General features: G+C 41.1%; 1 protein-coding gene across 2 annotated transcripts in view; it reads left to right on the top strand.

Moving 5' to 3' along the window:
* Positions 1-13,933, top strand: part of TBL1X (transducin beta like 1 X-linked) — a 190,022-nt gene that overhangs the window by 150,487 nt on the left and 25,602 nt on the right. For both annotated transcript variants that reach the window (XM_064407742.1, XM_064407741.1), the window contains 3 exons: positions 2,490-2,635; positions 5,420-5,669; positions 12,240-12,372. In XM_064407742.1, coding sequence (XP_064263812.1) covers positions 2,490-2,635; positions 5,420-5,669; positions 12,240-12,372 — 529 coding nt within the window. The remainder of the gene's footprint in view (positions 1-2,489; positions 2,636-5,419; positions 5,670-12,239; positions 12,373-13,933) is intronic.

Here is a 13,933-nt window from a genome sequence, read left to right as displayed (position 1 = left end):
TCTTAACAGGTGCTTTGGTGATAGTTTCTCAGCATCCAGAGAAACAGTAAGATAACAAGTTTCATTGCAAAAACAACTGACTTTTGTACTGAAAAGTTTCTTCTCTCACATGCTGTGAGGTGAGTTGTGTTGCTCTCTGGGGAACAGGACTGAACAAAGAGGTTTAGCTGTGTGCACAATCATCTGTCTCCTGGCAAAGATGGGGCTTGAGATATGCTAGCAGCCAACTAAAAAGTCTGTAAGATACAAAATGCAATAATGAGATGTAAATTTTATACTTAAGATTTATGCCTGACATAGATCCACAGTCATGGTTTTCCACTTCTTTACTTTTTCCCTCCATGTTTGTTGGTTGCCATTTTTATGCCATCCACCTGTTGTTTCAATCAGAGACCACGTTACAATTTTCTGCGCTTGGAAACTAGCTGCTGGGTATTTTAGCAGTCACCTTTAGTGCTCTTGGACAACAGCTCAATTTTCTCATTCTTACGTAGATTTACCAATTTATCTGTCATGTATTTTTAAGTTCATTCTGTTTTAAGAAAGTTGTGTTACCATTGTTGATTAACTCAAATACACATAAATATAAATTAAGAGGTATCTGTTTCTCTAATTCTGGTTAGTTTTATGCCATGTATTTATAGATACATAGAGGTTTCAGTGTTCAGTGATTAGGCCCTAGACCTCTCACATGCAGGCTATGTATGCTCAGTGCTTGATTTCTTCCTCATTGTGGTTCCCAGTAATGTGCTTAGATGTCCAACAAAACTAATAACCAGGGAAAAACACTGCCCTGCAGATCTTACAGTCCATTTCACAGCAGGAGGTCCAGCAGCTCATAAACTAGACCAGGACATAAAGAGCAATACAGAATAAGAAATTGGCCTAGGGATTACATAAATGATACTGCAGTTTTTCAGTGGGGTTTTTTTTATCTGTCCTTTAATGCCTTGTGATCCTCTGGAATTTTGTTCATAGGTAGACCTGCCATTTCCTAAAAAGTGTCCAAAGCATCCTAAGCATCCCCCAAAGCTGGGAGAGCTCCAGGAAGGGAAATTATGGTGGGAGGGGAGAGAGTGGAAGCTGTTAGCAGGAAAAAAAGAAAAGCAGCAGCAAAATAAAATGTGTAGGGGGAAGGGGAGAATCAGAGAAATACATACCTTGGTTTCAAACGTGGGAGGATTCTGTTTCTCAGCTTGTTTTTGCTAGCTATCTGTGTTAATAATTGAGCTAGCTGGGAAAAGCATCTTGAAAAGAGAGAAAGAAAGCACTACTGTCAAGCGAGCCCAAAATCACATCCCCAGCCTGCACACAATTGGACATTGCAGTGATATAGGGGAAATCCCTTAACGGACAAAACTATAAATGAAACTAGTGTTGACAAGGGGAAGAGGCACAGCTATATTTAACGGAAGTATTTTCATTTGAAAGCTGCTTTCTTTTTCTTTTTTGGGGGGGGTTTGTTGTTTGTTGTTTTTTCTTGTCTGGTTGGTGGAGACGATGAGATCTCTTCCTGTTTGAGACAGTGCATGGGTGGTTTCCCCAAGGCTTTTAATGTTAGATTAATGCTCTGGAGACAGTGTGATGATAAATGGGTTCCTACAGTTATATCTACATCCTGTTCCCCCTCCCCCCTCCCACAGCTGCCCCTCTGTACAGTCTCTCTGCAGTGCTCGCCTCCATACCCAGCAACAGTTCTGAGCAGCTTCAGCCAGAATTTAAGGCAGCCCTCTTTAAAATTTGTCTGCCAAAATTTTTTAATTTTCAGTGCTGTTGCCTTCAATGCCAGTTACTTACTCAATGACAAAAATGAAACAGGGAAGAGAAAGACTTCTGGCTGAAGTACAGGCCACCTCACTAGCTTGTCATCTGCTGTGTGGCAGATCCCAGTTAATTACTTTTGCTATTGCTGTTCACATACAGAAAATAGGTTTACAGGGGTGGCCTTTCTGTAGTTTCACATTTTAACGGCAGTGCTCTGCCCATCATATTGTACTAAGCAATAAATGAGCAGTGGATTTGAAATCTTTTCTCTGGTATAAGGGAATGGCTCCTCTGTGTCAGCTGCATCTATGATTTTATACAGCTTGCATGCTGGTAGGGATTTAAGTGCACAGTTTCAGCAAACACCCAGCACTGAAATTCAGCAAGGGAAATGGAGATTTGAGGCACTTTTTTTAGCTGGAGCTGCCCTTGTGGAGATTGCTGGTGTTGACGTGTTTTGGGGGGTTTTGTTTCGGTTAGTGCAGTTATTTTTCTCTGCATGTATTTCCATTTCTGTATGGCTTCCCCTGGGTGTGGGGGGAAGGGGGGATGGGCAGTCGGGGTGCCTCAGGTTGACCTGCCCAGCTCCGAGCAGCCAGCCCACACCCTTCTGCTTACACGGCAGCGTCTCTTAGATCTCAAGACAGAATTATTTTTAGACCGTGAAGGTGTATCTGACTGGTGCATTTAGATTTCATATCATGGCTTCCTTTTCCTGCTCTCAGGTTTCTCCCACTCGGCCTTTACCTTCGGTATCGAGAGCCACATCAGCCAGTCCAACATCAACGGAACACTAGTGCCACCTGCCGCACTCATCTCCATCCTCCAGAAGGGGCTCCAGTATGTGGAGGCCGAGATCAGCATCAACGAAGTAAGTGCCACCGCTGCCAGCTGCCACTGCTGCCACCACTGTCACTGCTGCCACCGCTGGGACGTGCTGAGCAGCACACCCCAGCAGCCCCCGCACGAGCCGCTGCCCCGCTGCTCCTCGTCTGGTTTAGTTTTATTCCTTGTACTTTGCGCCATCCCAGCAGACAGCCAGGAAGCTCTGAGATGGAGACGTGTTTCTGTTTTTTTAGCTGTGGCAGGGACGCATTCTCTGCGCTGCTTACGTGGTGGTTCTGCTACCCCATCCAGCAAATCCAGGGTGCGCAGGTTCCTGCAGGAAACAAGAAAAAGTGCCTGTGCTTACAGACTTGAGTTTTCAAGGTCGTAGCAGAATTTGGCAGGAAAAATCTGCAGCGTAGGTTAAAACTTCACTCCCTGACACCTCTTACCAGGCAGCACTCTTCACAAGCCATGAAAGCCTGATCAAAAATCCACAGAGGTCACTGGAGAGTGATTTTGGTGACTTTGGCCTAGATCATATGAGATGAGGCATCACGTGCATTGTGAAATAGTTGCGTGTAAATTCTCGGTGTGGCTGGGGTGCAAGTTTTCTGTAGATACTGTATGAACAGCCACAGACTGTTCTCCTTGAGCTGACAGTAGAAATAAAGAAAGGATGTGGGAAAAGCCAGTGGTTTTGCCCTGCCAACCTTAAAGACGTGGTGCTTTGAGAGGGAATGAAGCGTGACAGATAAGCAAGTGCTGCATTACAAGATTTTTATAACACGTATTTCTGATTGACAAACATCTGTAATAAATATTAATACAGAGAAGCTACTGCTTTTTCCTCTATACGTGAATGTAGCATGTGAACAGTATGGGTGAGAACAAAGGAATATAACACAGAGAAAGGCTGTGTTGTTTGCAATGTGTAGTTTGGAAACTCTTTTGTTTTTATTCAAACATTCTGTGTGTTTTTTTCTTTTTGTGACTCAATACCATATATAAGATTTGTATATGTGTTATTTTGTAATTGACATTTGACATTCACGCCAAGCTGCACTTTGATGCAGTTGTAATAACAAACCAGTGTTAGGAAGCTGTGTCAATTTGCTGCTACTTAACATTTTGCCCCGTGCCCGAAATTGGATCTACACAGTCAGAAAGTTCCAGCTCTGAAGCACTTAGGTCAGGTTGTAGGGACCTGCACTTACCCAGCTTCCAGACTTGCCCTAAAATGAGAGAATAATCTGAAATAATGCCTGTTTTCACCATTAAGATTTATGTTGCTCTCTCATCCTGGTTTGAGTCAGGTTGAACAGGGCACTGAGCAACCTGGTCTAGTGGAAGGTGTCCTTGCCTGTGACAGGGATGTTGGAACTGTATGGCCTTTAAGATCCTTTCCAACCCAAGCCATTCTATGATTCTGCTCAAATACATACTGTTGAGTATGATGCAGCAAAGCAAAGGCCATTCATGCTACATCTGAATCCCAGGAAGGGCTGCCATAGATGCTTCCTATGTGTTACTTTTCTATGTGTATTACTTAAGAGTGACAAGTAATCAGTGAGTCTCTAAACTAGTATGTATAAAATTATTCTTTGTTATCTATTAAAGGGCAGTCATGTAAATAGTCCAGTGAGCACACTTACAGGTGAAAATGTAAGATGTCAGGATCTGTTGGCAAACATTTTGTTTATTGTGTAGCAAGAATTTGAGTCAAGATTCAAATAAATTTTGGTAGACACTTAAAAAATGCTGAGGAGAAAGAAATTATGGTTTCTTCTCTAATGACTATCTCCTCCTTTCTCTTCCCCATGAGAAAACAAATCCTAATATTGTAATTATAAGGGGTAATACAACAACTAGGTCGGCAGAAACATACCAGTCAGGCAAGCAACTATTTTTTCTATATTAGCTGTTCTCACCTGTGGAAGATTATATTGTCTATCAGCTGCATTATCTATCTGTATCCTATTCTTACTTGTTCTTTCTCAACAGCAAATCTTTCACCACCAGATTATTATTATTGCAGACAATTGAAGGGAGTTTGCAGAAGATTCGCAAAATTGCACTTTACAAAGTCTACTAAAATCTTTCCCCTACATTTTAGATAATAGGGAAGTGAAAGTGAAGAAAAGCTAAGTCAATATAGTCTGTATTAAGTCTTCAACAGCCCCTAAAAGTTTACTCAATTGGTTGTTGAAGCTGAAGCCTAATTTACAGAAATCAAAATGAAAGTTGTAACTATTATGAATAATATAGTGGAATAAAAGAAAAATAATGGTAAGGCATTCTTATTTGATCAGCTACAACTGGTGATGCTGGGCTGAAAAACCCTGCGTAAGAAACCAGTGAATTTATGTATACATCATGTTTTGGCTGAGGTTCATTATGCATCATCCACTTCCATTCCATTCCTATACTCCTGCAAGTGTAGGAAAACAAACAGTTTCACCAACGTCTGTTTGCCTTCATCATGGCTTTAGCCATGACTCTGTTCCAAATAGAAAAAAAAAAGTGAAACTTTCTGTCATTGGTCAGACATGTTTTTTAACACAGCTTGACTCCTTTTGGATCTATAAACCATTTATATGGTAAAACTTTCTATAAAATTCCAACAAATTACTTTCTGACTGATCAGATTTCTGAGTGGACCATGAGTGCCACCACCATGGATCTGAGAGAGAGGCAGTCCATAGTCCTGTGACACTGTTGGTTAAGTCAAAGTGTACTATCTTCACACAGCCTCGTTTTGTGATTCTTTGCCAACTGAGTGGTGAAGATCCTAAACCTGGGATTTCCCTTCTGCTCATTTTCCCTGCAGGATGGTACAGTATTTGACGGCAGGCCAATAGAGTCCCTGTCTCTGATAGACGCGGTGATGCCTGATGTCGTTCAGACCCGGCAGCAAGCCTTCAGAGAGAAGCTAGCACAGCAACAAGCCAGCGCCGCGGCAGCGGCGGCAGCCACGGCGGCCACAGCGGGAGCCACGACGACTGCTGTTTCCCAGCAGAACACACCAAAGAACGGAGAAGCCACTGTGAATGGAGAGGAGAATGGGGCACATGCAATAAGTAAGCCAACATGCAGCTGCCTGCCACTGCTGGGCAGTTTGTGTTTCAGTAATGTTCTTGTACTTAGTTGCAGGGTGGGGTGCAAGGTGTGCTTTCTGCACAGTGGTAGAACTAAGGGTAGTCATTCCAGGAGGGTGGGGCGTTTCTAAAAAGGCTGCTGAGTAAAAATTATGTTTCACCTCACAGTGCTGTGTTCTACCCGTCTCTAACAATCTGAAAATTTCAGATATGTTCAGAATTGCAAGTTGAAGACAGAATCAAGAAGTGGAGCTGTATGTTCTCTCCATGGAGCAGGCTACCCAGACTTTACTATCGGCCTTCCAGATGCTTTTAGATATTGGATAAAAACTGGGCTATAGCCAAAGCTTGTCATTTTGGCTAGGCCAGGAGAGAGATGGGTTGAGAGGCTGGGACCTTGTCTTGGTTTGAAAGACAGGTGTCTGCCCAGGGAGGCAGGAACCTCCCTTGGAATGGAGAATATGATCCCCTTGCCTTCAAACTATTATGACCGAAATTAAGGGGCTTTCAGACAAAGGTATGGGAAAAGGAGTAGCAGTTCTTTACTGGTATGTATATGTATAACAAGGCAAAACAACCAACCACACCAGCAGCAGCCACAGGCAGTGCCACAGACCCAGTGCCAGCCCTCTCCGCTGTCAGGCGCCTTCCCCTGGGGTGCAGTTCCGGGCACGGCCGGCAGGGGCGCTGCTGGCTCGCGGCCGGGTGCGATGGTTCCCCCGCGGCCGCAGGGGGCGCTGTGGCGCCAGCTCCGCCGCCTCCCCACACGGCAATGGCAGCTCAGCCGGCGGAGGGGTGGGAAAGGGAGCTTGGTTTTCAAACCCACAGGAGCAGTAGGTGCCGTGCCTCTTTGGAGAGCAAAATGAGCTGTAACAGCAACCTTGGAAGCAGCAAGGGTAGGAGAAGAGGGCAGGAGATGGAGCCTCACAGTGGGAGTTTATTCTCCCCACAGTGATCACAGTCTGTTTCCCCTCCAGTGCAGGCAAATGAAAGAATGAGGAGCTGCACTCAGCCCCTTCCCCCAGCCCAAATCTCCCCTATCTCTGCCCCTCCAAGAGAAACCACTCAGCTAATAGAGTAGCCAGCCACAGCCTTCTCCTGTACTGTGACAACTTCTTTTGTCCCTCTTAAGTACCTGTTGTTATTGTCCCTTAGCAATATGTGGGAGAAAATTCCCTGAGAGAAAGAAAACAAAAGGAGTAATCCTAACCTCCAACAGACCTGCAGGCCCTATCTGTATAATTGTTGTGTGCCCAGTGCATAGCCTTGTGCAGTAGCTGTCCTGTGATGATCCATAGCCTTGGCATGGTCCTTGGCCCAGTTTGGCGTGTTCCAGCTTCCATTTTTGTCATTTGTGGCCGAGTACAGAAGCATCCATAGCCTTCCTGTCATGGTTACTAGCCCAGTTTGGACTATACCAACTATCCATTCCTGGACAGCATTGCCAAACACATGTGCCAAGGATCATTCCCAACAAACAGCTTGGATGCAGCCAACCTGTCTTGAAGGCACAGAGCAAAATTGTTCCTTGGCCTTTTATTTAATAGCATGTGCTTATTCATACAGTCCACTGCAAGTATCCAATTGAAGATCCCACCTTCCTGAGATTTCCTTAGTCTTTGGGAACAGCCGGTTCTCAAGAGTGCTGAATTCCCCTTTGCTCATGGGTGACTAAGGGAAACTGCACTTACGTATTAATCATCCAAAGTCAGACATTTCCAACACGGAGTGGGACCTACCTGCTTGTGTAACTAGATCCTGATGACTGTGCTAGCACTGTGGGGCAGATGGGATTACAGGTTCTGGTTTCTGTTTGCAAGGCCCATTGTGTACTGGCTGACTCCTGAAACCAGCCCATACTGCCCAGTTGTCTCACAAGAAAACTCTAGAGGAACATGCATGGCAGGTTTTGTGGGAAGTCCTAACAGCTCTTTGGCTTAGACAAGGTCAGAACTGTAATCATGTAACAGATTTTATTAGTTCTGCAGTGTAGATACCTTTATCAGTCTCCACCTTCTCTTTGATCTGAATAGATTCCTCTGTGGGTCAGTGAGAAAACACTTTCAAAACCGGTTTTTCTTCAGAGAATTCCAGTTAGACGGGTTAGTTTCCCCCAGTAAAACTGCAGTTATTTAAATAACATTTTTATTTGAGAAAGCAAATGTAAAAAAGATCTGAATATTTTAAAAATATTAATCTGTTTTTAGACTATGGATTGCATATGTTTTACTTTCAACTAACCCTCTGCTTTGAAACTTTACTCATTTCATATGTGAAGGGATGCAAACAGAAATTAAAGTGCTGTTAAATATATCAAACGCTGACATTTTGTTTGTTGACACATCTTCAGCTGACATGTGAAAATTTTAGGGAAATGGTTCACTGTCTCAGGCCCAGAAAAAACCAAATTCTTAAGGCAGAAAACTGATCATCAGTTCATCACTAAAAGAGAACCACTCAGATGTATTTCCTTCTGATCCAAAGAGATATACCTACTATTGTATTAACAAAAGGAAAGCTTTAAAGATCAGTTCATGCTTATAGCCAGACAGCTTTGATGTCTCAAATATGACATTTTCTAATTTAAAAAATAATAATTCTCACAGCTATTTTTAATAGAGGGATTTTCACAAACGGTTGCAGACCTTTTCTTGGAATGTTGAGAAGGACTTTTCCTGGGAGAAAGAAATAGTCCTGGGAGACCTACTGAATAGAAAAGATTGCTGATATGAAAGCTGTGAGAAACTTTCCAAACCTTAATTTTTACTGTTGTTGTATTGCACAGACCTGGCATATATTGGCACAGGTGTGAATAATGTGCCAGTCCTTAGTCATAGCCTGGAACTCACCCAAATACCAGGCTTTCAAAAAAGGTAGAATGGGTTGAGCAGGAGGAAGATGTGTCTTTGAAAAATTATCTAGTTTGCATTTATTCTGGCATGGAGTTCTCCCTGACACTCTTAAGTCTTTCCAAAAAGGTTTTAAAATATTTAATATTATATGATAAGTTTTTGTATGTGGCATTACCAATACAATATGATAGATTTAAGAAAGAGAGGAGACAGAAAACAATAACAGTAGTTTGAGGTGCAGATTCAAATACTAAATTTAAAAAGTCACTGCCTTGTCTTATTGCTTCCCAGGTAATGTTCTCAGTTTTAAGTCACTTTAAATGTTACAGGAAAAAATAAAAGTCAGCATGTAGAAATGGAGCCAAACTTCAGATTGTTTTCCAACACAAATATTTTTAGTGTCATTTGTTTCATTATATTTGCAAGGGTTGGCTTAGGTTTACAAAAAATAAAGCTCTGGAAAGAGGACTAAGCCCTGTTTCTTTATTAAAACTACAGCCATAAAGAACAACTTTAGTGAAAGGCCTCTTAAATATTTAAGTAAAAAGAAAAAGAGAAAATATATTTCCTGAGAAAAGACAGGGTTAGCCCTCATAAGATCTCAAAAATATCTATTTTTTTTTATTTGGAGGAAATAGTTAGTATTACTTACCAGTGTGTTAGAATTTTTCTTTTTACACTTAAACTCCTCAGTCTTAATACTTTGGGGTAATATAACTTCTAATTTCCAGTCATTTGGCATTTTTATACATTTGAGGAAAATAATTATAATGTAGACTATAACCAAAGATCCGCTGGCCTTTAGAAAATGTTTTGTGTTAACATTTGGGCAGAGTCCTTCCCTATGTGACCTGCAGACTTAGGTTTTTCACCTGAGGCTCTGCTGTAGTTATGAAATGCCTTCTTTTTCAGAGAACCTCCCCAGGGCAATTTTGTGCAAATAAGATCTTAACAGAAAGCTTTCTGCTTGGAAGGCACTTTAGAACAAAAGAAGCCTGTTCTTGATGGTTACTGCATCTCACTTATCTGTTCATTCTCATTCCCCATGCACACATTGTAGCTGCATCCATAGGAAAGCCAAATTTCCAGGTGAGACCAGGGCTCCCAAAAGCTCGTGTTGGGTAAGGAACAACTTGTCACTCTTGAGAGGGTGCCCCTTTGTGCTCAGGGGTTTCTGCAGTTTTTTGTTGTTACCATGATTGTATCAGTCATACACTGCAAGTGTCTATGTGAATGTGATAGGAGCCTGAGGCACTATCACAGGGGCATGAACTGTCCTGTTTGTTCAATGGGGCGTTTTAAGTTTAGTGCTGAACAGTAACACTCTAAATATGAATGTTCCTGACTACTGATGCAAATAGGAAGAAAACACATAAAATGTGAACAGTTGCAAATTATTTTTGAAAGGCTTTTCATCCTTCCCTCTCTTTTCTCATAAACCACCAAAACAGTTCTGTAAAAATCATTGCAGGAAGATACAATACAAAATAGTTTTGCAGGTATTTCATTGCTCCCAGAGGCCAGTTGGTCTTGCATGTACTAATCCAGGTATCAGCTAATCAAGGTTTCTTTTTCACAGCATGACTATTCGTGGAGGGTTTTTTTACAGCAATTAATAGCATTCAAAGTGTGTGTCTAGGTTTTTCCATTTGGCCACATACAAACAAAAAATATTCCTGAGTATCTGATAGCTACTGTTGACTCTGGGACCTTGGAGTAATGCTGCTCCCCAGCTGTCATTTGGTTTCAATTGAGAGCAAAAAGCAGCCCTGCCCTTAGAGCCAGGCAGGTAACAGTAGGATCCAATGTCGTAAGCATAGCATCTCATTTAAATTTTTCAAGGTAAAGTGCTTGAAATATCTTCTTGATTTACCCCCAGCTTCCAGCTCACAGTGTGAAGAGGGCACAGATGAATGCATAGCCATTGTCATGCTGCTGTTTTTCTCACGAAAATATGATTTAAGCATAGTAAATCTGTACTGTGCTGAGCAATAGAAGATTGTGAGTTCTAGGCGTGTATTTTCTGGTGGGTTTTAATAGTGTTTTACTCTTCAGTACCTCACTACTTGGAATATCAAAGATCCCAGCTGCTGGTGTCAGGCTAAATCTTGAATATTGGTATATCTCAACAGTATTCAGTTTAGTAGTTGTACACATAGGGAATGTCAAGGACAATGCTTAACATAGAGACTCAGCATAGGTATAGATTTTACAAACAGGCATTTCCAGTGTTTATGCAGCAAGTCTATAGGTAATAAGTGTAGCCAAAATACAGATATTTTTCATTAGAAATAAGCTGTCAGCTACTGTTAGTTGTTTCCTGATTTTAATACTTGATTCTATGTGACTCATGTAGATTCCATCCCATCTGTGGCATAGATATGGCACAGACATAGTTTTAGGGTGCTAAACAAATACACAATGAGAAGTGCTATTTATGTGACTCAGCATAAGTTAGGCAGAGCCAAACCAGGTATGTGAAAGCCCAGGTAAGGATAGAAGTCTGGAGATCTTCCTCCCGATGGCACTTGTGCAGTGTCACAGTCTGTTTCACCAGCTGATGGGCAACAGCTTAGCAGAGCTGAAGTATCAGGACAGATGGCTGATTTTAAATGCCATAAGCATGCAGCAATAAGGGAGCATAATTATTCTACTTGCAAACCTATGGATCTTCATATGTGATTGAAGAATGACTAACTGAAGGACTTAACCCAGAAAGAGAACTTGCATTTTGATCAGTCAGAGCTGATCAGCTGGCCAAAGCATTGGTTAGGTAACAGGAGGCTGCCAGCTACCTGCTCTTGGATGTGCTTTCTGCAAAATGGGCCACACGTGTGTGTGTAGTAGCATCTGCTGTATGCTGTTTCAGTGTGTCACCTGTCCTTGGATGGTGTCTTGTTTGCAGAGAATAATAATCTTGTAATGCTGCCAGGAAGTGTAGCTAGAGCTTAATGAGGAAGATTTATACAGAAGCAAAGGAAGTCTGGAGTAAAAAACATGTTTCATGATGCAAGTTGGAATGAATTGTTGTTACTAAGAGAAATCCATCATTTTAAATTCAGTTTTTTTGCTTAAGACAATAAAGGAACCTTATAAAAATGATGTTACTTAGACCACAGTCTAAAGAACCACAGAGTTACAGCACGCAGGTTAAGTATATCTATGACTCATTTGGTACCTTTGTATGTATTACAATATCCTTGAGAAGGTGATCATTCACCCTTTTCCCTGATGTGCTCCAGGAATGAAGCATAAAATATAGGAATGAAGGAATGAACATGAAATATACTCAGTATATTTTTTGTCTGTTAGTAGCACAGATATTACTTACAGGAGACTGTGTAAGAAAATATAAATGCTTTATGTTATTTTTTTATTATTTTTATAAATCTGTAAGTCATTTTTAATGAGGCCAGCTTCAAAAGAAAAACTGCACTAAACTAAATCCTGAGTCTTTGGGGGATGAAAAACTATGTAGATTTATACAAAATGTTTTGGAAAGCTCTACATTTTGAAGAAATATCATAAATTTGAATGGCCAGAGAGAAGCAAATAGAGTAATATTGTCAGTGACACAGCACAGAGTTTTAATTTTGGTGTATATGCTGCTGTAAGCTACAGGCCTTGGGAAGCTAGCATGATTTTAAACCAGACCTAACTGCATCTTGTAAACTATTTATTCTGCTGTATCTCCTTACAGATAATCATTCAAAGCCAATGGAAATTGACGGGGATGTTGAAATTCCTCCTAACAAAGCAACAGTCCTTCGGGGCCATGAATCAGAAGTGTTCATCTGTGCCTGGAACCCTGTCAGTGACCTGCTAGCATCTGGGTAAGACAGCATTGACTCAAACCAGCTGCTGCAATTAGAGAATATTTAGAGATGCAAGAACTTGCAAGTGTATTTGGGATGTGAATGAGTATTCTCGGGGCTGTTTTCTCAGCCTGCAGCAGTGTTTTTTTCAACAGTACCATACCTGTATAACTGCTAAATAGTTATAAAGTGATGACAGATATGAAGAGTTTGTTCATTTAAGATGTAAATTCTGTGGCCCTAAATACACAAAAAATTTTAGAATTTTTTTTAATAATTCTGGATAGTTTCTCAGAATATTTGGAGATGATGTAATCTAGTGCTCTTAGTTATTGACTGGGGTCTCAGAAAGTTGTTGGCATCCACTGGGTTTTTTCAAAAGTATGGAGATGAGGGTGTTTCAGACTGGACCTAAGTTTGTTCAGTGAGCTGAACAATAAGCAGTGGTTTAAGGGAATGTTGTGCTTTTATTGTCATTGGAAGGGGGTGCAGTTTATCCTCTGCAGGACTGCTCTGCAATGACCACCAGAGCATCCTAAGTGGAACAAGCAGGAGACTGACTTACAAAATTACTTTTGATTCAAACAAAATCACAATTGTAAACATACCCCAGGAGCTGTATGCAGGCACTGGTGGAATCTGTGTTCATGCTTGAAGTTAAACCTTTACATGAAGACTAAATGTAAGAAATCTAACTGGGAACATGGAGTAAAGCTGATCATAGTTTGAGGAGGAAAATCACTCAGAGTTAGCAGTATTAGGATACTTTTCTAACAAGGAAGAGGAAAGTCCTTCTTTTGTTTCTAGCTTTTTTGCAAGATTATCAGAATTGTCTTCTTACTTACTTTGCTTAGTACATGAAAACAAGGAATTACAGTATAAATAGAAAAGAAAAATACAATAAATTCCATGTTGGATGAATAACAGAGATCTCCAAAAGAGTGAAGATAGAAATTTCAAAAAAGTAATTTCAGACAACAAATTGGGATTTTTGGGAACTAGAATCCTGCTGAGTATGCTTTTTTTTTTCCTGGAATATCTAAGTCTGATAGTACTTTTAGCATCTGTAGTACTAAGTATCTTCATTTATCAATTTTAAGCAAGTCAGTGCTTGCCACAGTGGACTGCTTACCTAGGATCCATGGTGCACAGTCCTAGTGTGCATAATTTAAATGGTGGAGCATTTCATAAATCAGATTATGTGTTGCAGTGTGTGTTTAACTTTGCCTCAGGGTGCTAAGCATTGGTGGACAGATCCCTGGATTGTGATATCTTACAGGTAAACCTGTAGCTTCAGGTAAACCTGGAGGATGATAATCAGAACTATTAGTCAGATACCTGAGCCAGAGGAATACCCTCTCACTAGCCATTCCATTAAGCTTTACCCTTCAGTGTAATAATGAGCTTTGGTAGTGACTGTGGAGGCACATAAATACACACGTGGTTACAAAGTACAATTGTGTGCTTTAGTCAGACTAATAGCAGTGCAATGACAATGAAAATAATTTAGATCCATGTGCATCGAGGTCAGATTTTAGCCTGCTTGTAAGAAATGAGGTAGGGATGCAGCTGGAATTGG

Source organism: Passer domesticus, chromosome 2 (genome assembly GCF_036417665.1).
Source record: "Passer domesticus isolate bPasDom1 chromosome 2, bPasDom1.hap1, whole genome shotgun sequence".
Taxonomy (NCBI): Eukaryota; Metazoa; Chordata; class Aves; order Passeriformes; family Passeridae; genus Passer; species Passer domesticus.
Note: the sequence above shows the minus strand (reverse complement) of the source record. Positions and strands in the feature narration are given on the sequence as shown.